The 23,785-nt window shown below is 42.6% G+C and overlaps 2 protein-coding genes across 2 annotated transcripts in view; one reads left to right on the top strand and one right to left on the bottom strand.

Moving 5' to 3' along the window:
• ITGA11 (integrin subunit alpha 11) overlaps positions 1 to 8,864 on the top strand; it is a 149,308-nt gene extending 140,444 nt beyond the window's left edge. Inside the window, exons 29-30 of the mRNA XM_070762793.1 lie at positions 4,420 to 4,533; positions 7,489 to 8,864. Of these exons, the coding sequence (XP_070618894.1) occupies positions 4,420 to 4,533; positions 7,489 to 7,560 (186 nt within the window). The 3' untranslated portion in view covers positions 7,561 to 8,864. The remainder of the gene's footprint in view (positions 1 to 4,419; positions 4,534 to 7,488) is intronic.
• A 5,443-nt stretch (positions 8,865 to 14,307) lies between these two features.
• FEM1B (fem-1 homolog B) lies at positions 14,308 to 23,563 on the bottom strand. Its single transcript, XM_070761945.1, has 2 exons — positions 23,037 to 23,563; positions 14,308 to 17,188 (listed from the first exon to the last, which is right to left on the bottom strand). Exons 1-2 carry the CDS (start codon positions 23,474 to 23,476, stop codon positions 15,553 to 15,555), a joined length of 2,076 nt encoding a protein of 691 aa, XP_070618046.1. The 5' UTR covers positions 23,477 to 23,563; the 3' UTR covers positions 14,308 to 15,552.
• Positions 23,564 to 23,785: the final 222 nt, after the last annotated feature.

Genomic DNA, 23,785 nt, shown 5'->3' with positions numbered 1-23,785 from the left:
CAGTAAGGGGCGAGTACAAGTGCACTAGAGTGCCTTCTGTCCCCTGTCCTATTGCTCTCCTATATCTCCTATACCTTTCTTCTATTCCTATATCTATTCTTCCATTCTTTCATTGATATGTTCTATTACTATATCTTCTTTTCTATTATTTCTTAGATATATTTTACTATGAGTATCTCCTCTATAACCTTCATCATGTATTTTACTATGTGTGTGTGTATATATATATATACATATATACATACATATATATGTTTTCGTAGATTTTCACGGGTACAGGTATGACGGTCTTGGTATATTCGGGTTTCTTCCCGTGTAGGATTTGGAAATTTCTGGCGACGTTTCGATGAGGTCCCACTCATCATCTTCAGGCTGGTGTTTCTGTCCTTGTTCTAACATCCCCAAAATATGAACAAGCGGGATGATACCTCCCGCCTACCAGACATCTGGAAACCAGCCGTCAAACGTAACCCAGCCATAAAACAGAAACTAGACTCAGAACACATATTGCAAAACAATCAAGTAGCCTGCAAGCTCCAACTACTCAGGATATCACGCCTAATCAACAACCATTAACTAATCAGCATACTTCAGCTACATCAACGACCCCAGATGTTACCCCACTGACTCACCAGGAAGTTTCTACACAGCAGGCAATTACTGAGCTATCAAACCACACTCAGCCACCAGTATTTATGGAAGGAAGGCAGCTTAGGTCTCGCAGTGTTTGCCTTAGAACAAGGACAGAAACACCAGCCTGAAGATGATGAGTGGGACCTCATCAAAACGTCGCCAGAAATTTCCAAATCCTACACGGGAAGAAACCCGAATATACCAAGACTGTCATATATATATCCACTAAAACCCTCATTGTGTATTGGACAAAATAAATAAATAAAAATAAATAAAATAAAATAAAATAAATAAACAAACAAACAAACAAACAAACAAACAAACAAACAAACTTTTAGGAATTTCCAAACAATCGGGAACTCTGTTGATCAATCTCTGATCAGTGGAAGTGACCTGGATGTTTGATAGCATTGCCTGAGCAACCTTTAGTCTTCCATTGATCTCTGGCAACTCTTTGCTTTTCTAAGGAACTGAAAATGAAGCAAAGACCCCAGAGCAGGTGTAGGCAAAGTTGGCTCTTCTCTGACATGTGGACTTCAACTCCCAGAATTCCTGAGCTAGCGTGATTGCCCCAGGAATTCTGGGAGTTGAAGTCCACAAGTCATAGAAGAGCCAACTTTGCCTACCCCTGCCCTAGAGTGATGCTGAGGTTGAATCTGGGCCATTTGAATCAATCTGGGGTTGAATCAAATCTACTCTCTAGTGATCAGGGCGTTGAAGCATAACTCCATTCTTATGAAATCTACAGGAGTCCGTCATGGTTCATAACCACCCAGGCCCTATTAGGTAATGGTAGGGTGGAACAGCCAGTAACAGTAATGTGCAAACATCTGGCCAGTAATCTCATAGATTAAATCACTCATCCTTTTTTCAAAATGAAAGCTGGATTAGCAGGATTATGAGGTGACACGTCTAGCAACCTTAACTGAGCTTTAGGATCTTGAGGAAGCAAATTTCTTTTGGGGATAAGTTCCATCACGTGTGAATTTGACTCCTATTCCTTTTGGCTAAGGGATCCAGCAATTACCAATTTATAGCTAACTTTTCTTTTTGGAGGAACATTGAGAGAACAGTGACCGGCAACTTGTCAATCCTCTGAGATAAAGTTAGAAACATAGAAAGATAGAAGTCTGACGGCAGAAAAAGACCTCCTGGTCCATCTAGTCTGCCCTTATACTATTTTCTGTATTTTATCTTAGGATGGATATATGTTTATCCCAGGCATGTTTAAATTCAGTTACTGTGGATTTATCTACCACGTCTGCTGGAAGTTTGTTCCAAGGATCTACTACTCTTTCAGTAAAATAATATTTTCTCATGTTGCTTTTGATCTTTCCCCCAACTAACTTCAGATTGTGTCCCCTTGTTCTTGTGTTCACTTTCCTATTAAAAACACTTCCCTCCTGAACCTTATTTAACCCTTTAATATATTTAAATGTTTCGATCATGTCCCCCCTTTTCCTTCTGTCCTCCAGACTATACAGATTGAGTTCATTAAGTCTTTCCTGATACGTTTTATGCTTAAGACCTTCCACCATTCTTGTAGCCCGTTGGGAAAGGGGAGTTGCTAGTAGTCTTGAAAAATAGTTTAATATTGGATTAAAATCTTGAAAGTCTGTCAATCCCTACCCCCACTTCAATTTATACCTAACCTGATCAAGGTGGAATTCCTGTTTCTGTTTCTGCTTTCTACAACCCCAGCCTGAAATACTATTTCTGTAACTTCTCCTGCTGTTCCATCACACAATTTCAGAGGCCTCTGGAAGAAGTAGATTGCCTGGATCCTGGGCACTTGGGATTGATGCCTAAACAAGGATGCAATCTGCAGTTCTCACTCTCACTGATGTAGGGAAGGCGGGACCACAACTCTCCCTGTGCCGCTGTATCTTTCAGTGGCCTTTGGTATTGTCAGTCAGGGTCCTTCTTGAGGGATAGAAGCATGAGACATCATTTGTGGTTGTTTTGTTTCTTCCTGTATGGGCAAGTCTGGGTCAGCGATTTCATCAGGGAGAACAAACTCATGGGAATTCCACCATAGGTGGCTAAGGATTTAGTCTTTCCCTCCAGCTTGTTTCTTGGGGGCTTTCCTGATACGTTTTATGCTTAAGACCTTCCGCCATTCTTGTAGCCCGTCTTTGGACCCGTTCAAAAATTGACAAAATTGAACGGGTCCAAATTCGGGCTACAAGAATGGTGGAAGGTCTTAAGCATAAAACGTATCAGGAAAGACTTAATGAACTCAATCTGTATAGTCTGGAGGACAGAAGGGAAAGGGGGGACATGATCGAAACATTTAAATATGTCAAAGAGTTAAAGAAGGTTCAGGAGGGAAGTGTTTTTAATAGGAAAGTGAACACAAGAACAAGGGGACACAATCTGAAGTTAGTTGGGGGAAAGATCAAAAGCAACGTGAGTAAATATTATTTCACTGAAAGAGTAGTAGATCCTTGGAACAAACTTCCAGCAGATGTGGTTGGTAAAGCCACAGTAACTGAAGTTAAACATGCCTGGGATAAACATATATCCATTGTAAGATAAAATACAGGAAATAGTATAAGGGCAGACTAGATGGACCATGAGGTCTTTTTCTGCCGTCAGTCTTCTATGTTTCTATATATTTTCTTTGCAAAGCTGGGAGAATAGAGTGCCTGCTGAAGTTCCCCCCATCAGTGGCAAGAAGCACAGAAATGGGGACTAAAGTGCAGTGGTCCCTCTACTTAAGGACGCCTCTACTTACAAATTTTTCTAGATAAGAACCAGGTGTTCAAGATTTTTTTGCCTCCACTTGAGAACCATTTTCTCCTTAAGAACCTGAGCCCAGAAAAATTTCCCAGGAAATTTGAGAGCGGCACGAAGGTCTGGCCAGTTTCCTGCCCCATCTCCTTTAATCCTGGCTATCTGGACTGCCAGAGGAGCCCTTTGGTGGCGCTTAAGGGAGCTTTGGCAGTCCAGAGCGAACGAAGCATTTTCCTTTCTCTGGGTGCTTGGTCAGGGAATAAACCTCTGCCAGGGCCCAGAGAAAAGAAATGCTCCCTTTGCTCTGGGAAGTTGAGGAGTCACCATAGCGAAGGAAAGGTGCAGGTTACAAAGCGAGTGAGTGAGAGGGGAACCCTTCAGCATGGGAAGGAAGAGGAAGCAGGTAGCAGCAGCAGCAGCCAGTGTATGGGAGGCAACCTCACGCCGGGTGTATGGGAGGCACGTGCTCTTCCTTGCCGCCTCAGTCCCTTTTTTTTTTTAAGCCTTAAGGTTTTGGATTTTTTTTATTTTTTTGATTCCCCTCACCTCACCTTCTTCCTTCGGCAGCAACTCTCCTCCTCCTCTTCCTCCTCCTCCTCCCACACAAATTCCAAGCTTTTCTTTCTTTCCTAACGAGTTTGCATGCATTATTTGCTTTTACATTGATTCCTATGGGGAAGATTGCTTCTACTTAATAATGTTTCTTCTTAAGAACCACTGTAGTTTCCCCTGACACAAACGTTATTCCGCTTCTTATGTCCTTCCAAGGAGCTGATATCTCCTAATTTTCCCAGGAAGCCTTTGCAGACCGAAATAGCTGGAACAATTATTGCTATGGCTTCACTTACTTATTTCCACCTCAGATGGAGCAGGAGCGCCCTCTTCTGAGCAGTGGTGGCTCAGCAGCCAGGAACCGAAGAATCCGCCTTGTTTTTGCAGTTCCGCTGTAGGAGAAGGATTCCCCTTCTAGAACTCCCTGCAAATTCTATTTGACTCCAGTGCCTTCCAAGAGTTCCATATTAGGTCTGACTGTTCTTTGCCTCCTTGTAGATTGCGTTTGAGATCTCCAAAGTGGAAGAGCCCCACATCCCCATCTGGATCATCATTGGGAGCACGCTAGGGGGTTTCCTGCTGCTGGCGCTCCTGGTGCTGGCCCTCTGGAAGGTAAGCCTTCCTGAAGCCCCCCAGGGTGGGCACCAATGGGTTGGGGTCAGCTCCGAGAACTCTAAGCAAGCTGCCCATTTGAATGGGGCCCTTCAGAGGCAGCGATCGATTGGGGCCAAGCTTTTCCATGCAACCACAATGAACAGAGGAGGCAAAAAACTATAATGCATTTTGTAATGACAAATTCACCTTGCCCATATTCAGTTATCTTGGCATTACCTGCCTCAAGTTATCCTGAATTCCTCTGGGAATTCAGTGAGAGAGCAATTTAACATTTTATAAATAGATTTTTTTCCAAAAAAAATCTTTTAATGACAACACAAAATAGTTTTCCATTTTGGGTATTAATTTACAATAGAATAGAATAGAACAGAACAGAACAGAACAGAATAGAATTTTATTGGCCAAGTGTGATTGGACACACAAGGAATTTGTCTTTGGAGCCAATGCTCTCAGCGTACTTAAAAGAAAAAGATACTTTTGTCAAGAATCATGTGGTACAACACTTAATGATTGTCATATGGGTCAAATAAGCAATCAATATTAATAATCAAGAAACAATCAATATTAATAAAAATCTTAGGATACAAGCAACAAGTTATAGTCATACAGTCCTAAGTGGGAGGAAAAGGATGATACGAATGATGAGAAAAACTAGTAGAATAGAAGTGCAGATTTAGTATATAGTCTGAGAGTGTTAAGGGAATTATTTGTTTAGTAGATTGATGGTGTTCGGGAAAAAACTGTTCTTGTGTCTAGTTGTCTTGGTGTGCAGTGCAGTTAATGCATTAATTACCAGTTAATTCACACACACACACATTTTTCATTATAGAAACCAATTAGCTGGTTCTTTCCTTTGGTAGAAATAACCAGAAAAGTACAAGTGGCCCTTGACTTAACAACAGTTCATTTAGTGTTACAACAGCACTGAAAAAAGTGACATGGCCATTTTCCACACTTCCGATCTTCGCGGCATCCTCATGGTTACGTTATCAAAATTCAAGTGCATGGCAACTTACTCATAGTTATGACAGTGTCCCAAGGTCACAAAATCACCTTTTGCCACCATCTGAGAAGTAGTCAGTGAGAAATCCAAATTCATTTAACAATGATGTTATTAACTTAACAACTGTAGGGATTTACTTCACAACTGTGCAAAGAAAGGTCATAAAACGGGGCAATGAATACCAGCGACCGGTTAGGTCCCACAGAGTTGGCCTTCTCTGGGTCCCGTCGACTAAACAATGCCGTCTCCACCTCCCCTGGGCCTATACAGTTTATGCATGATATGTTTGTGTGTATGTTTCTTTTTAATAAGGGGTTTTTAATGACTTTTAATTATTAGATTTGTTATATATTGTACTATTACTGTTGTGAGCCGGCCCGAGTCTATGGAGAGGGGCGGCATACAAATTAATAAACAATAACAATAATAATAATAATAATAATAATAATAATAATAATAATAATAATAATAATAATCTCACTTAACAAATGTCTCAGCAGAAGAAATTTGGGGCTCAATTGTGGTCATAAGTCTGTGTTGCAGTGTTGAGTTGCATCAACAGGGCACTAAGATCATAGAAAGGGGCAATGCCAATCTACACTGCCCTGGCTGACCTCATGTGAAATACTCTGTCCAGTTGCTGAGGGACGGGACTGAGAGAGGGGGGGAGGGAGGAAGAGAGAGAGGAGGGAGAGACAGAGAGACTCAAAGTCAGAACTCTTCCATAGATTGCCTCCTGCAAATGTGGGTGCTGTATGCCAGAGCTTTCCCATAAAGGTTGAGTAGCCATTTGCTTGGGAGGGTCTCAGAGTTTGTGTCTTCAGCAGAGGCTTGGGTGAAGCCTTCCAAGCCCTCTCAACCAGAGTTGGGCTGCTAAGGTGGAAGGGTGACGTGTGCTCGCCCCCGTGGCTCTGAGTGCTAGCAGAGTCCAGTGCAATTCTGCTACTGCACATGAACAGGTAGCAGAATCGCACGCAGACACACAGGCATGCCCGTGGCCCAGGTACAGTAGCAGAATTGCGCTGCTCTCAACCCTATGATTCTAGGGGGTCTCCAGGAGGAGGTCCAAAAGTCTGGATTTTTTTTAACTTCTCATATTGTATGAATATCCTTGTAAACTAATTTCTCCGTCATTCTAAACAGCACAAAAAGCAAAAACAGTTCTTGGTTATGGTCTTCCTATAATTCATTGTAGTTGCTTTTTTTCATTAAGGGAGGTTTTATATACTGTATAACAAGTAGAATATTTATTTAATTACTTGCTTGCTTGCTTGCTTGCTTGCTTGCTTGCTTGCTTGCTTGCTTGCTTGCTTGCTTGCTTGCTTGCTTGCTTGCTTGCTTGCTTGCTTGCTTGCTTGCTTGCTTGCTTGCTTGCCTGCCTGCCTGCCTGCCTGCCTGCCTGCCTGCCTGCCTGCCTGCCTGCCTGCCTGCCTGCCTGCCTGCCTGCCTGCCTGCCTGCCTGCCTGCCTGCCTGCCTGCCTACTTACTTACTTACTTACTTATTGGATTTGTATACCACCCCTCTCCGAGGACTCGGGCCGGCTCACAACATATCAGAAACAATATAACATAAACATATCTAAAAATCCAATTAATATGACTAAAAAGAACTTTAAAAACTCTATGATTTAAAAACATTCACAACCATTCACTCAGCAAAACATACTAGTACACTCATCGGTCAGGGGGCTATTGGGTGGCTTTTTTGCCTTTTTTCTTATTTCTTTGTAGTTTAATTTTTAAATGTTTGAAATTTTTCATACCATCCTTTAAACAAAAGCAAAAAGTTAACATGGCCTATATGTCTTAACAGGTAAATTACAGTTGAATTTTACAGCATGCAGTTTCAATGATTTGTTTGTTAAACAATTGAAAGTTTTAGAGTTGGCAAACTTGGTCAAGGCATGAAATTTACAGAGGATTGTCTGTTTTGTCTTTTATCCCTTTAGCTTGGCTTTTTTCAAAGTGCCACCCGCAAGAGAGATGCAAACCAGGATCAGGCCACCAAAGATTTGGACTAAGGTTTCCATGGTCCTGAACATATCGGCTAGTTTTTTTTCTCACAAACAAGTTTACTTTGCTGCCTCCGTTTGCATTGATCAATTTCCCTGTTAGCTGAAAGCAACCCAGCTGCTACCAGTATGTGTTATCCTGCAGAGAGGAAGCCTCCATCAGCAAGGATTCCAAACTGGTTTGGTTTCCTTCTGCCTAAGACACTGGAAGTATACAATAAGGACAGGGAGAAGGTAGATCCACAAAGAGCAGCTTTCTCTTTAAGATGACCAACTGGAAAAGATGCCAGAAGACTCTTAGCAAAACCCTCTAATCTTTTACATGTCTGCATCACCTGCAAGATTGCTTGTTCTCAGTCTGCATTTTCATTGGGGAAACTCAAAATAAAAAGAAGGGGAAAGTCTAGAAGATTCAGATACTTGAGCTTTCACATTCCTTCATTCGAGTTGCCAAGGATAAACAAATCAGACAGAAGCATCTAACAGTGCACTTCCTTAAAAACAAAGCATGATACAATAATAAAATGGTGTTTTATTCCCAATTACTTCAGGAGTCACAAATCTTGCCGGACAAAATTGATGCTTTCAAATCAGATCTGCACACCTGCTGAGAGCAAATTGAGATCCACTAGAACTAAGCGGAGATTAATTTGCAAACGGGCACAAGTAGCAGAGTTTTGCTGTCAGGTCTCTGAAGAGCAAAGGAAATGATTAGAGCTGATCAGTAATCATGTTACCAGATTATATTTGCATCTGTACCAGTAAAGCCAGGTGCCTGAGGCTTCAGAAGGCCCAAACCAATGATAAAATGCAATGGGCGTTGCGTACAGGAACCTTTTCATTCTCAAAACGAGGAGTACAGGAGTGCTCATGAAGAGAACCCACCAAACAACCCACTTTTTTCCAGTTTTTGTGCAGAGATCTTCTTTTTATATGCACTGAACAAATACCCACAATTATAAGCACCTTAACGCCAATCGTCAATCCTCAGCTGTATATACTTATTTAGAAAATGTTTAACTTTCTTATTTTTAAGGTGACTTTCAGAAAATCAGTTTGAAGAATTTTCCCCAAGTTGTTCCAATTTCCAAAAAATCAACGAGTGAGGAAAATTGTAGTATATGTATATACTTCTGTATATTGGAAAGGGTTTGATTGACTATTTTTCTTCTTTTGCATATACTTATTTATGGCAGTGTTAATATTGATAAGTGAAAAGGGAGACATTGGTTCAGCTGAATTCAGTAACGTCAATTGTACCACTAGGTTTTTTTTTTTAAAGAATAGGGCAAAAAATAAAGAGTTTTAAAATATGTTTAAGTATTCTCCTTTGCCTGCAGTGTTTTAATGCAGTACAGTGTTCCCTCGATTTTCGCGGGGGATGCGTTCCGAGACCGCCAGCGAAAGTCGAATTTCCGCGAAGTAGAGATGCGGAAGTAAATACACCATTTTTGGCTATGAACAGTATCACAAGCCATCCCTTAAGACTTTAAACCCCTAAATTACCATTTCCCATTCCCTTAACAACCATTTACTCACCATTATTACTGGTACTTACCATTGAATAAGACACTTAGTGATCCTGATATTTATAAACATAATTATTTATTAACAATAATTATTATTTTTTGTTATTTATTTCCAAAAATTATTAGTTTGGTGATGACGCATGATGTCACCATGCAGGAAAAACCGTGGTATAGAAAAAAAAACCCGTAAAGTTTTTTTTAATTAATATTTTTTGAAAAACTGTGGTATAGGCTATTCGCGAAGTTCAAACCCATGAAAATCAAGGGAACACTATATAACTTTCCCATAGGCTGAATATTATACACTCAGTGGAAGGATCTGGTTACTCAACAAGTTAACAGTTGTGAGAGGTTGTAGCTGAGCAACCTAAAGCCATCAAAAGCCACGAGGCTGTTTTGGCACCCTGGCTAAAGTTGCCACCAGACGTGGTCCTTAATGTGAAAGAAAAGAGGGGGGTATTATATGATGGGAAATAGTCCTATTAATTGCAATGAATTTCACATTTAATTCAAATCAACTTAAGTTTTCTGTCCACCTTGAGGCTTGAGGCATTAAAAAAAACAAGTAGACCCTTGACTGACCCTCTCAAAAATCTACCTCCTATCAGGACACTTGAGTGATAAAGAGGCTGTTGCTTTCAAAAAAGCCAAAAAAAGCTTTTGATAATTTGCTTTATGAAGGACCTGGTAGTCCTCCTTCAAGAAAGCCCAGAAATATTTCAAATAAATTCCATTTGGATAGATATACTGCCTACATTCTGGATTGTATACTTTCTGCCAGGCTGTTTCTCATTCTATTTATTATTATTTTTATTTATTTATTTTGTCCAATACACAATGAGGGTTTTAGTGGGTATATATCTATAGGCACATAGTAAAATACATGATGAAGGTTATAGAGGAGATACTCATAGTAAAATACATCTAAGAAGTAATAGAAAAGAAGATATAGTAATAGAACATATCAATGAAAGAATAGAAGATATAGGAATAGAAGAAAGGTATAGGAGATATAGGAGAGCAAGAGGACAGGGGACGGAAGGCACTCTAGTGCACTTGTACTCGCCCCTTACTGACCTCTTAGGAATCTGGATAGGTCAACCATAGATAATCTAAGGGTAAAGTGTTGGGGGTTTGGGGATGACACTATGGACAACTCGACAACTCGGTTACTGAAGTCATATTTTTACAGTCAAGTTTGGAGCGGTTAATATTAAGTTTAAATCTGTTGTGTGCTCTTGTGTTGTTGTGGTTGAAGCTGAAGTAGTCGCCGACAGGCAGGACGTTGCAGCATATGATCTTGTGGGCAATACTTAGATCTTGTTTAAGGTGTCTTAGTTCTAAACTTTCTAGGCCCAGGATTGAAAATCTAGTCTCATAGGGTATTCTAATTCGAGTGGAGAAGGGCTCTTCTGGTGAAGTATCTTTGGACATTTTCAAGAGTGTTAATGTCTGAGATGTGATATGGGTTCCAAACAGATGAGCTGTATTCGAGGATGGGTCTGGCAAAAGTTTTGTAAGCTCTGGTAAGTAGTGTGAGATTGCCAGAGCAGAAGCTACGTAGGATTAGGTTTACAACTCTTGAAGCCTTCTTGGCTATATTGTTGCAGTGGGCTTTGGCACTTAAATCTTTTGTTATTAGTATACCAAGGTCTTTAACCGAGTGGGGATTATCTGTGATAATTTGATTATTCAGTTCGTATTCTTCAGCCCGGCATGATTTTGCTCCTTTGATTGTTGGAATATTTTAAGCCTGAACAAGCAATTGGTGGCGAATACATTTTATACCAAAATCCCAGTCCTGGCATTAGGGTGGCTCTTGACAGACTTCAACACTGGGCCCTAACTAACAAAATGAAATTCAATGTAGAGAAAAGTACAGCCTTACACTTAGGCAAGAAAAACCAAAAGTACACATATAGACTGGGTGAAACACGGCTTAATAGCAGTAACTGTGAGAGGGATCTTGGAGTCTTAGTGGACAACCAATTACATACAAACCAAGTGTACGGCAGCAGCCAAAAAAGCCAATGCAATCTGTTCTGTCGGGCTCTCTGGTAGACTCCTCCCAAAAATTCACAGGTACAAATTACAGACACACACGTTTGAAAATTCAAAACAATGTTCTTTATAAGGAAAATACACTTAACCTAAGCCCTCTTTTGGTATAGCAAAGAGCACTGGTCTCCAAACAAACTGGTAATTTGTACAAGTCCCTTATCAGTTCTGTGATACTTAGCTTGCAGCTGTGAGGCAATTCACAGTCCTTCTTCTTTCACAAAGTGAAACACACTTTGCTCTGGTTTAGTTTCAAAGCAGGGAAAAATCAGCACACAAAAGGTCAAAGTCAGTAAAGCAGTCACGAAACACAAGGATCAGATAATCCTCCACAATGGCCAAACCCACAGCAGCCTCACTAATTACCACAGCCCCACCCAACCACAGGTGGCCTCATTTTCTTTGATAATAATCTCTCAGTTGTTGTTGCCTATGCATCGCTCTCCGCATGCTTGGATGTATCATTAACTCTTGTTCTGAATCCAAGGAGGAGCTAGATAATTGATCTCCTTCTGAGCTGTCTGCCACACTCTCCTCCTCCCTGTCACTCATGTCTTCTTGGTCAGAGGAGCCTTCATCAGCAGATTCCACCGGAGGGGGGGGGGGCAAAACAGGCCTGCAGCATGTGGATGTCTCCCCCACACCCACAGTCCTTGGGGCAGGAGCTGGGCCAGAGCTAACCACAATACAATCCTAAACTGTATTATCAGAGGGATACAATCAAGATCAAAGGGAGGTACTAATACTACTCTACAAAGCCTTAGTAACACCACACCTAGAATACAGCATCCAGTTTTGGTCACCGCACTATAAAAAAGATGCTGAGACTCTCGAAAAAGTGCAGAGAAGAGCAACCAGGATGATTAGGAGACTGGAGGCTAAAATATATGAAGGTTTGCAGGAACTGGACCTGGCAGGTCTAGTGAAGAGAAGAACCAGGGGAGACATGATAGCAGAGTTGGAATATTTGAGGGGCTGCCAAAGAGGTCAAGCTATTTTCCAAAACCAGACACGGAGTAATGGATGGAAATGGAACAAGGAGACATTCAACCTGGAAATAAGGAGAAATTTCCTGACAGTGAGAACAATCAACCCGTGGAACCAAAGTTGCCTTCAGAAGTTGTGGGAGCTTCATCACTGGAGGCTTTCAAGAAGAGACTGGACTACCACTTGTCAGAAATGGTATAGGGTTTCCTGCTTGGGTGGCGGGTCGGACTAGATGACTTACCAGGTCCCACAGCTCTTCTCTGCTCTTATTTTATTCTAAAATGGATGAGGTATATAGTGGATTAGATTGCAATATGCTCGTCAGATGAAAAGAAGCAGAACATCTCTTTGTATTAGACACTGGGAATCAACAACAGGAAGACACTTTCCTCCAATGGTAACAATGTGCCCCTTACATATTCTGTTTTAGGAAGACATATAAAATATTCTTGAAACAAACAGCAGTCTAGAGTTGATTGCAAACCATTTACTTTTCATGTCAGACTGAAGGGCAAAGGAAATCAGCCATCTCAATTTTAGCTCACATAAAATTCCTTGCTCGTATTGCTATTTTCCAAATCTAATCTGTTCCATGAAATTTATTGAGTTAGGGTTTTATGTTCATTCCGAGACTTTTACTTGAGCAAGAAGAAAAGCATGCAGCTGCGAGAGCAATCATGGGCTTCCCAAGGTATGCCCATGTTACACCAACACTCCGCAGTCTGCATTGGTTGCTGATCAATTTCCGGTCACAATTCAAAGTGTTGGTTATGACCTATAAAGCTCTTCATGGCATCGGACCAGAATATCTTCGGGACCGCCTTCTGCCGCACGAATCCCAGCGACAGGTTCGGTCCCACAGAGTTGGCCTTCTCCGGGTCCCGTCGACTAAACTATGTCGTCTGGCGGGACCCAGGGTAAGAGCCTTCTCTGTGGTGGCCCCGACCCTCTGGAACCAGCTCCCCCCAGATATCAGAGTTGCCCCCACCCTCCTTGCCTTTCGCAAGCTCCTTAAAACCCACCTCTGTTGTCAGGCATGGGGGAATTGAAATTTCCCTTCCCTCTAGGCTTATAGAATTTATACATGGTATGCTTGTATGTATGAGTGGTTCTTTAAATTGGGGTTTTTTTAGATTGCTTTTAATATTAGATTTGTTTACATTGTCTTTTTATATTGTTGTTAGCCGCCCCGAGTCTTCGGAGAGGGGCGGCATACAAATCTAATAAATAAATAAATACCATAATTACACCGTTAATTAAATTAAACCAAAATTAAAAAAAATAATCTTGTATATATTTATAAAATTTTAACCGAATTTTCATTGTTCAAAATAAACTCCGTGGTCAGGTTTTCCAAGACACGCTATAAAAGAAGGACCACACATTGACCGTTTGCAGAGTTTGCATTGTTATGGCTTTGAAGAACTAAAGTTGCTGAGCCAGCTCTGTAATACACAACTAACAAATTGCAGCATGAGGACAAACCAACAAATTAGTTCTGTTTCACATCATTTGATGTGATTGTTTCAAGCATCATTTGCTAAGCTACAATGGCATGTTTAAAAAAAATACTGTCATTTATAAATAATAATCATTGCTTTAAAAAAAAACCCCATAGCTGAAAGCAAAGGCATGTAGTTTATCATTGAATTCTAAAGTTGGAAGAGATATTTGAGGCCCAAATCTTGCTCCATGCAGGCATCTATTGGGTGTTCCTCCCCTGTATTAACACATATTTGTCATTCTTAAAACATTTCAGTGACTTTACAAAACAACCACTTCAACCTACAAAGTAGTGCACATTAACAGAGGGCAGGCACAACAATCAGAAATAGAGGCAACACATGTATTTCACAATATTTTGCATCTATTTGAAAAATGGAAAGTTTATATGCAATGTGCAGAATCCACTTCCCCCTGAAAAATATAGAAATATAAAAACATAAGAAGATTGACGGCAGAAAAAGACCTCATGGTCCATCTGGTCTGCCCTTATATTATTTCCTGTATTTTATCTTAGGATGGATATATATTTATCCCAGGCATGTTTAAATTCAGTTACTGTGCATTTACCAACCACGTCTGCTGGAAGTTTGTTCCAAGCACCTACTACCCCTTTCAGTAAAATAATATTTTCTAACACATCATCTTTGCAAGTTGAAAAATTAGAATTAAGAGCTGGTTTCACATTCAAGGTTTTATTTGTAGTACAAACACATACATCTGTGCCCAGAATGTCTTTCTCAAATAGAACTAACCCATTTAAAAAAAAAATATGACAGGAGACCATTCTTCCACATTTTGACAAAGTGACATTTAAAATAATGGCAAATGCTTCCAAAGACCTGTTAAAACTCTAGCTCTAGGCTGATGACATTTCTGCTAAAGAGATGATTTCCCAGGTCAAACATTTTTTTCACACAATCAAGTTACTACAAAGAATTAACAAGATGGCCTTGGGTGCGAGGCATTGGGGGTTGGGGGAGAATCCTAAATGGAGCCATGATCAATAGACTGAAAACACGAAATTATTCTCAGGGCAGGACAACGTTAATTATTCTTCCCTGATCCTTCCTGCTACTATTTTCAAATATTATTTCTAAAAAAATATGAGCTTATCTTTTGAAAAAATGCTTGCTTGCCAGCTAGTTGGAAGATAGTAGGAAAATGCATTTCAGATAAAATTCTACGCGGGGGCCTGTCTGAAACCACCACATTGACCCATACGCACATAAATACCCACAGCATATTTGCCCGACTGAAAAAATACTTCTGCATAAAGAACTGAGTTGGAAGAGTTGTGTCAATATATTTTTTTTCTAACAATCAATGAAAAATATACTATCAACAAGCCCATTCTCTTGTCTGAATTGGTAACAATCGGTTAATTTCATTACATTGCAAGCAGAAATTAGAAGTAAAAGATATTGGTGGGAATGGAAAAAAACGTTAAAAAAAATAGGCTGGTGAATACATTTCCCTGGATTGTGTTACATGTGTCAATGAAATCCCAGCAATAATTGTCTCCCCCTCTCCCACATCCCACCCCAACTGGATGACTCCCCAGACTGCTGCATAGGTACGTAACTGGCTCCATCTATCAAATGCAAAAACACTTGGCAGATAGCTGCTTAAAGCATTCTCGGCTGTCAATGGTGAAACCCGTGTGCATCAGAGTACTGTATCAAAATATTTGACCCTTATGCTAATTTAGAGTTTGCTTTGTTCTCCTCGAGGGGAAAAAAGACCATATTTCTCCTGCCACCAGGTGACCTATTTGGAAACCAAAGCAAAATATCAAAGAGCTGACCGGCGTCTCTATTCACGCCTGAAACCATGGGGGGAAAGAAAGGCGCTCCAGACTCTGCCTGACTTTTTATTTGACCCTTCATGGAGGGAAAGTGAGAGGTCACCATCTAGATGCGGCCTAGTGGAATTCTACAAATTCTTCCAACGCTTTGGGGATCTGATTGTGATAACTAATATGATGGACCTGCACAGCTCGAGCAGCCAGGCACTTCAGGCTCAGTTTCATTTGAGTTTTCAAGAGGATTTCAGACACCCCCGTCGTACTTTTGTCGAGGGGCGTTTTTTTCTGTCTGTTTGTCATGTCTGTATGAGCACCGGCCTCAACCAAGCTGATGATGATAGAGTGCAAGGTCAAAAAGTCACTGATGGGCCTGTTGTACTGGACGATGACATGGAGTGGAGAGTTCCCCTCATGGTCCACCGCGTTGACGTCGGCGCCGCAGTCCAGAAGGAGCTTGGTGACCAGGGCGTTGGGGAAGCTGCAGACGTCGTTGGTGTGGAAGTCGTCGACTGGCGTACCGGAGTTGACAGCGTGGTGCAACAAACTGGACCCGTCTCGTGTCCTGGGATCCAGGTGGATTAAGTTATAAATCTGTTTATTAATTCGTGATTGTTCCTCGTCCCTACATTGGGTTTTGGTTGAGATGCACACCAAGTACAAGAAGGTGAAGATATTGCATTCATAGTTGTCCATGGCGGTGTGGAGCTCAGCTTCTGGAGAGCTTTTGACCCTGGCCATCCCTTGCTCTATCTCCAGGACGCTACATCTCAAGACGCTCTCAATGTCCTTGGCTTTCACGGGCTCATTCAAGTGTATCATCTGAGAGAAAACTTGAGCGAACCGCAGAAGGTCCTTGTGGGTATTCCTACTGCCTCTCTGCCGCAAATGCAAAGCGTGGAGCCAGAGCTTAATGCACTGTTCAAACTGCATGTTATCGGCATAAACGGCACCGCGGTAAATAATCGGATGCGACACATCGATGTTATCGGAGCCCAGGATCCGCTCGCGGACAATGAGGCCCTCCATGTGCAAAGCATCTCGGTCCTGGCGAATGCATTCCAACTCCTCGGGAGTTCGGCATTCCCTCCGGTTGCCGTAGGCTTCTATCTGGGGCAGGATGTCCTTCTCTATAAGGTTCTCGCTATCTCTGTACCGCTCGAGCATGGCTAAATATAAATAATGATAGGTTTTCATGATGTCGTAATTTTCCCGGTCGTTTGCAAAGGAGGCACCCAGGAGCTCCAAAGCTTCGATCCTGCTTTTGCGGTCACAATCCGCGTGTGCCAACAACAGCTCCACCACATCAGCTTTACAGCTCTCCGCAGCTACCTTCAGAGGGGTCATTCCATGGCCATTCACCATCATGGCAGATTTCCACTTAACCAGTTCCCGGACAATCTCCAAATGACCCGCCTCAGCTGCGAAGTGCAATGCTGTAGCCCCACAGTGTGCTTTGGCATTGGGGTCAGCATGCTGCTCTAGAAGGAAGCGCACCACGTCGACATGGCCCTTGTAAGCAGCGATCATAAGGCAAGTGTTGTCATACTTGTTAGCGATGCTGATGTTGGCATTGTTCTCCACAAGGTACTTGACGATGTCCAGCCTGCCGTCAAAGCAGGCAGCCCGCAGAGGGGTGGAATTGGTCACGGTAGTGTGGTTAACATTTGCTCCATGGCTTACGAGAAGTTTGACAACTTCGAAGTGGCCGGCCCCAGCTGCACACCACAGTGCAGTGGCTCCATCGATGACATAACTATGGAAAAAGAAGAGAGAGAAATTGTGTATAAGAGCCATAATTTTAGCACAGGCTTAAAATATAAATCCATGAGAAATAAGCAATGGAGTTTTTCTGTTCAGAGAGACAATTCGGAAGTAGGGAGAGTGCAAAGGACAGGTATGAAATTAAAGACCAAGGATAGTCTTAAGGACTGTGCTTTTGTATAAGCCCAATAACAGGGCAGTTATATACAGTAAGTTCTGTTCATGGGAGAATACAAGGCTAGGGGTTTTTTTGGGGTATAAAATTTTTCTTTATTTTTCTTTCACAATACTGTACAATAAAACAACATAAGCAATAAAAAACACAGAATCGATGCTTAAAATAATAATTAATAATATTTCTTAGATATGTTAAACATTCGGAGAGAGAAAAAAGCGCTAATAATACTTTCAATATGTACTTTTTATCCTCTTCTTTGCTAAGTTAATTAAAATTAACCACCATATATTTCATCTACAAATAACAATATTATAAAATCCAGTCCCTTATATTCCCTATTTCTATTTATAATAAAACATTAACATCTTAACTCAATATCTAACATACAAGACTAGTTTTAAAGGTGCAATTTCACACAACAGTGAAACAGTATAATCCATAAATATGCCAGTTGGTAGGAGTTATTTGCTGGTGACATTAACAGGCAGTTTACAAGATACAATCACGGAATATAACAGCGATACTAAAGAGCATGATGCCTACTTTGAATAACTGAAAGATAACAACTGGTCAAAAATATAAGCACATTCTAATAGATCAGCTGTGGTCCTTAAGTGTGTTCTCTTTTAAGGAATGCATGACTCTGGATGGAAAAGACACGAAATTCTGAGAAATCTCAGCAAAGTTTAAGTAAATGCATGCATGAAAATATCTTAGGTGGTGGGAGGGGGGTGTAACTTCCAGTCATTTCGATTTGCTTAAAAGGGTGGTAGCAATTTAGCCCACTCAACTGCATTTATAATCTCAGAAAAACTCCATGATATAAACCAGGGAGACAAATTCATTTACTGAAGGGATGCAACGGTACAACTTTTCATGTACTGAAACAAAGGGAACTAGTAAATCCAAATCCAATCCTGCCTGTCGGCGACTACTTCAGCTTCAACCACAACAACACAAGAGCACACAACAAATTTAAACTTAATATTAACCGCTCCAAACTTGACTGTAAAAAACATGACTTCAGTAACCGAGTTGTCGAAGCGTGGAACTCATTACCGGACTCCATAGTGTCATCCCCAAACCCCAACACTTTACCCTTAGATTATCTATGGTTGACCTATCCAGATTCCTAAGAGGTCAGTAAGGGGCGAGTACAAGTGCACTAGAGTGCCTTCCGTCCCCTGTCCTATTGCTCTCCTATATCTCCTATACCTTTCTTCTATTCCTATATCTCTTCTTCTATTCTTTCATTGATATGTTCTATTACTATACCTTCTTTTCTATTATTTCTTAGATATATTTTACTATGAGTATCTCCTCTATAACCTTCATCATGTAATTTACTATGTGTATATATATATATATATATACCCACTAAAACCCTCATTGTGTATTGGATGGATGGATGGATGGATGGATGGATGGATGGATGGATAGATAGATAGATAGATAGATAGATAGATAGATAGATAGATAGATAGATAGATAGATAGATAATAAGTATGTTAACCAACTGAACGTAAGCTTATTATGATAAAAAACCCAACCACCAATCCTGAAAAAGTGGAACTAACAGAATTTAAGTGTGTTTTGTGTTTGTTTCTGGCCATGTTTGTTTAATTAAATAACAACCGTGGGATTTGGCATGATTTCTCTTCTTAGGAGGGGCAATTCAATTCAATTCAATTTATTGGATTTATATGCCGCCCCTCTCCGAAAACTCGGGGCGGCGAACAACAGTCATGAACAATATACATGAACAATATACAGTAAAAAATCCAATACTAAAAACTAACTTAAAACCCCTAAATGCAACGATATCTCCAGGCCACACTTTCACAGGAGCTCTCACCCTTTCCGGGTGGGTAAGTGGAGGGAAGCTACTGGAAGGGAGTTTAAAAATAACAGGCAACTTCCTGGCCCAGGAAAGCATTTGGGTACAAAGCCACTTAAAGGAAATAAAAAATGAGCCTAAAAGTTATTCATTCCAGGTTGAGATGAGAATCCTTTTACAGAACCAACAATATGGCTTCATCCAAATTTATTTTGCCAGGAAATTTTTTTTTAAATTTTAATTTTGCAGCTCTTTGGTTGCCCCTTCTAATCTGTTGTGGATCTTTTGAGTGCAACAGATGCTTCAGTATTCTGAAAAGTTCCCTAGACTCTCAAATAGTTTCCTCTGGATACCAGTAGTTTCCTCTGGATACCAGAAGCGACAAGTTATCAAGGTTATTCCTGCCAACTGATATGATAACTTAATAGAGCTCTTTTAACAAGCCTAATGGGATGGAGGCAAAGCAAGTGACCTTTAGCCGCAGGCTCTACCTATCTAGTTCCTAGCACTTAATTCAATTTGATAACTCTGCAATTTAGGAGTTTTCAGAGGAAGCTGGTTGTTTTCCTGCCTCCAATTAGGCAATTTCTGCTGTTTAATTCTCCCTTCTCAAAACAGAAAAAAAATAGCTTTTGTACTCAAAGATTTTAACATAAAACCGCTTTCATTTTAATTAATTGGGTGTTTCAACATAACTTGTCCTATCTTACCTAATCCATTTCACCAGGAGCAGAGAGCAAACGGGATGCCTGGCTGTACTTAGGCCTGTCTAAGCTCCCCTCCTTGGTGGTATGTCCCACAGCTCTCAGCAACCCAACTCTTCAGCGATGTCACAGAAAGAAATTATCAAGTAGATTTGACCCAAAAGAGAGAGAAAGGTGACCAATGATACAACGGATACCATGTTTCCCCCAAAATACGACCTACTCCCAAAACAAGTCCTAACCCTGTTTCACACCTGTGCCTAATAGAAGCCCTATCCCCAAAACAAGCCCTAGTTATGCCCTGCCCACTGTCTAGTTGTACAAAATGGGGCAAGGAGCAGGGCTAAAAATCAAGCTTGGGAAAGGGTGGTGGTGGAGCTGCCCCATGCGCTCCACACCCACTTACCTCGGGACCACCACAGCCAGTCCTCCTATGCTCTGACACCTATCACACGACTGCCCGACTTCTTCTGTGGCCGCTTCCAGTCATTTGCGGCCGGATGCTACATAAGTGTATTGTACTGGTGCTACCGTTTGCGGCAGGACGCCAGAGACTCATCGCATCACAGCTGCTCATACATGCGACAGCACAGCATACCACGCAGCCTCCCCCCAGCACAACGAGCCACACAGCGTCTAGCTCAGCCTTTTTAATGCCGCGGCCCCTTAATACAGTTTTTCTTTCTTTCTTTCTTTCTCTCTCTCTCTCTCTTTCCCTCCCTCTCTCTTTCTTGATTGATTTGTATGCCGCCCCTCTCCGAAGACTCTTGTTGTGATGACCCCCAACCATAAGTCTAGTGCCAATTCTCCCAACAGAGCTTGAAGCCGATTGGCAGGAAGGTCAGAGGGACACCCCCAATGTAAACGCCTGATTGGTCGGATTGTAAAAATATGTTCCAAGGCGCCAGAATAGCTTTAGTTCCTTACACCATGGGAAATTTGTCTTTTCCCAGGGTCTTAGGCGACCCCTGTAAAATGATCGCTCGATCCCGACCCCTAGGTTGAGAACCACTGGTCTAGCTGCATGCAGCCATAGAAGTAGTCAGGTGCACAATATATATGTATATGTTATTTATTTATTGATTGATTGATTGATTGATTTGATTTGATTTGTATGCCGCCCCTCTCTGTAGACTCCGTAGAAAATAGCTGTTAGGGTGTGGGAGGCCCAGATGTGTTGGTCCTAAGGTAAGTGAGTAAGATGTCCCCTGAAAATAAGAGCTGCTGCTTATTTTGAGGCCCAAAAGAAAATAAGACTGGGTCTTATTTTGGGGGAAACATGATACTTACACCGGAAATGCTCATTATTGCATGTTTAAAGTTTTTATTTGACCTTTGTTATGATATCTTTAAGTGAAAAAAAAAAGTCAGCTTCACTTGAAACAAGATCTTCTAAACCAGTAAAATGCTAGTCTGACCGGAAAGAACAGAATAAGAAAACTGAAATGCATCCAAATTCTTACAGGTGACATCTTTAAGCCATTTTTCCAATGTGTCCCTTCAGGAAATACATCAAGAAAGCTCCATACACTAAAAGACCTTCAAGGATTCCTCATCTCTGCCCGCAATATTTCAAAATGCAGAGTACCTAAGGACTAAAATTGCCCAGAATATTATTGGGCTCCAGCTACCAGCCCTAGATGACATCTTTGCATCTCGCTGTTTGAAGAAGTTACATAACATTCTCAGAGATTCTTCCCATTCTGCTTACAATCTTTTTGAACTGTTGCCTTCTGGCAGAAGATACAGAACAATTAAAACTCGGACCACATGTTTTCTGAATAGTTTTTGTCCCAGAGCTATATTTGCACTTAACAATGGATTAAAGGGCAACCATCAGTGAGTTGTTGGACAGCATTACTTGGTCTTTTGTGTGGATGATTTATTGGGTGGTTTGGGAGTGGGAAATTTGTGCAGGGTGTCCAGGGGGAAAGCATTTTGAAATTCTGATATTTCTCTGACATTTCCCTGTAACTTGCGATGTAATTAAGGCACTGTGGTAGTTGACGTCATACCAAACAGCTAAGCCAAAGAGAAATATCAGTAGCTGAGGAAGCAAGTTGTTTCCACAGTTACAGTAAGCTATTTTTTTAACGAATTCCGTTAATTCTCTGATATTTCCCGAACTGCCAATTTCCTTGATAATTCCCTATTTTCCAGGTTTGCTGGACGCCCTGTTTGTGGTGGGTGGCGGTGTGCTTGGGGATTGTTTTTTCTCTTGGGCCTGGTCTTTGGGTGTTACGTGCATTTCGTTATATGGTTATGTGTACAATGTATGTACGATGACATTAAAGTTTTGTTGTTGTTGTTGTTATTAAGAAGCTTTGTCTTTTCTTTTCGCAGGCAAAGTAAAAATGTGGGAAACAGCAACACTTCTTATTGGGTGGAGCTCTTGATTATGATGTGAAAGGTTCTGTGATCTGTACTTAGTACATTAGCCTAAACAAGGTGCCATTGAATAGATGTTTAATTTTCCAACAAACTCTTGCCTTGTAGGAAAGAAACATCATTTCTGGCACTGAACAGCAGGTTCAGAGGGAATGAAATGATAAAAATGCTCAGGAGTGAGAAATGTGACAGCAATAGGATGGCAAATTCTGCACACATCGCCTTCTGTTGCATACAATTTATCTCAAAATTTCAGGCCAGTGTCATACTACACCCCTTCCCAATTATAGCCCAGCATGATCAGAATGACACAAATTCATCCCAGGGAACAAACAAGCAACCCCTTTGGCTGGCCTCATTCTTCCACTTGTAGGAAATGGTGACCATTGTTTATTGATGCCATCCAGGTGGAAGGAAGATGTCCACCACACTGGTCCAGTGAAGCTATACACACACATCCAGAGGTGGGTCTGCTAAGGTGGAAGGGTGACATGTGCTCGCCCCGTGGCTCTGAGTGGTCCGGAGTCCAGCGCAATTTGCACAGGGGCAGGTAGCAACATTGCACACGAAGACGCAGGTGAGGTTTTTTGCTTCCGTTCCACCTTAGCAACCCACCTCTGCACACATCCCTGAAGACAGCTGCAAGGACCCGGACCGGGGGAGCCGAGCGGGCCGCCGCCGGAGAGCAGGACGCTCTGGGCGGGTGCCTGGCCGGGCAAGCGGGCGCACCTACCCATCGAAGCGGACAGTGCCGGTCTGCTGCGTCTGCACCCGGTAGTGCTCCAGCAGCAGGCGCACCACCTTGGCGTGCCCGTTGCGCGCGGCGATGATGAGCGGCGTGGATCGCTGCCCGCCCTGGTGCGTAACGTGGCCCAGCAGGTAGCGGACGTCGCCCTCGGAGCGGTTGAGCAGCAGGGCGGCCAGGGTCAGCACCCGGCCCTCGCTGGCCGCCTTGTAGACGTAGCCGGCCAGGCTCTCCATGGCCGCCTGCTCCTGCGGGGACCGCCACCGCGCCCCGCCGGCCTCCCCCGGAGGGGACGGGGCCGGCCGGGGCTCCTCCCGCTCGTCCCCCTCCGTGGCTCCGCAGCGGGTGCGGGCATGCGGGCCGACCCCCTTGGGGTCCGCGGGGGCGCCGCCGCTCCTCGTCGCCCCGCCGCCCCCGTCGCCCACCATGCGCGGCCGTCAGACGGGCCCCATGGCCGGCCGTCGCCTCCTCTGCCGGGCAGCGCCCCTCCGGGGAAGGGGCCCTCGGGGCGCAGCGCCGGCTGGAGCGCTCGGCCTCCTTCCCGGCCGCGATCCTGCGGGAGCCCGGCGGAGGGCGGCGGCGGCGGCACCCGGAGGAGCTGCGAAGGGCCGAGCCGCGGAGGACTTCCCGGAGTGCCAAGGAAGGAAGACTGAGCGCTTCCGGGCATGCTACGGGTGCCCGGAAGGGTCGCGGCGCTGTCCCGGCGGAGGGGCGGGGTTGTAGCTACGGAACGTCGG

This window comes from Erythrolamprus reginae, chromosome 10 (assembly GCF_031021105.1).
Source record: "Erythrolamprus reginae isolate rEryReg1 chromosome 10, rEryReg1.hap1, whole genome shotgun sequence".
Taxonomy (NCBI): Eukaryota; Metazoa; Chordata; class Lepidosauria; order Squamata; family Dipsadidae; genus Erythrolamprus; species Erythrolamprus reginae.
This window is presented reverse-complemented; position numbering and strand designations above follow the sequence as displayed.

Excerpts from the sequence above, each read along its gene's own strand:
- FEM1B (XM_070761945.1), bottom strand. The coding sequence starts at position 23,476 with ATGGTGGGCGACGGGGGCGGCGGGGCGACGAGGAGCGGCGGCGCCCCC. Across the intron at positions 17,189-23,036 it reads GGCACTGTCCGCTTCGATGG|TTATGTCATCGATGGAGCCA; the intron begins GTAGGTGCGCCC and ends CTTTTTCCATAG.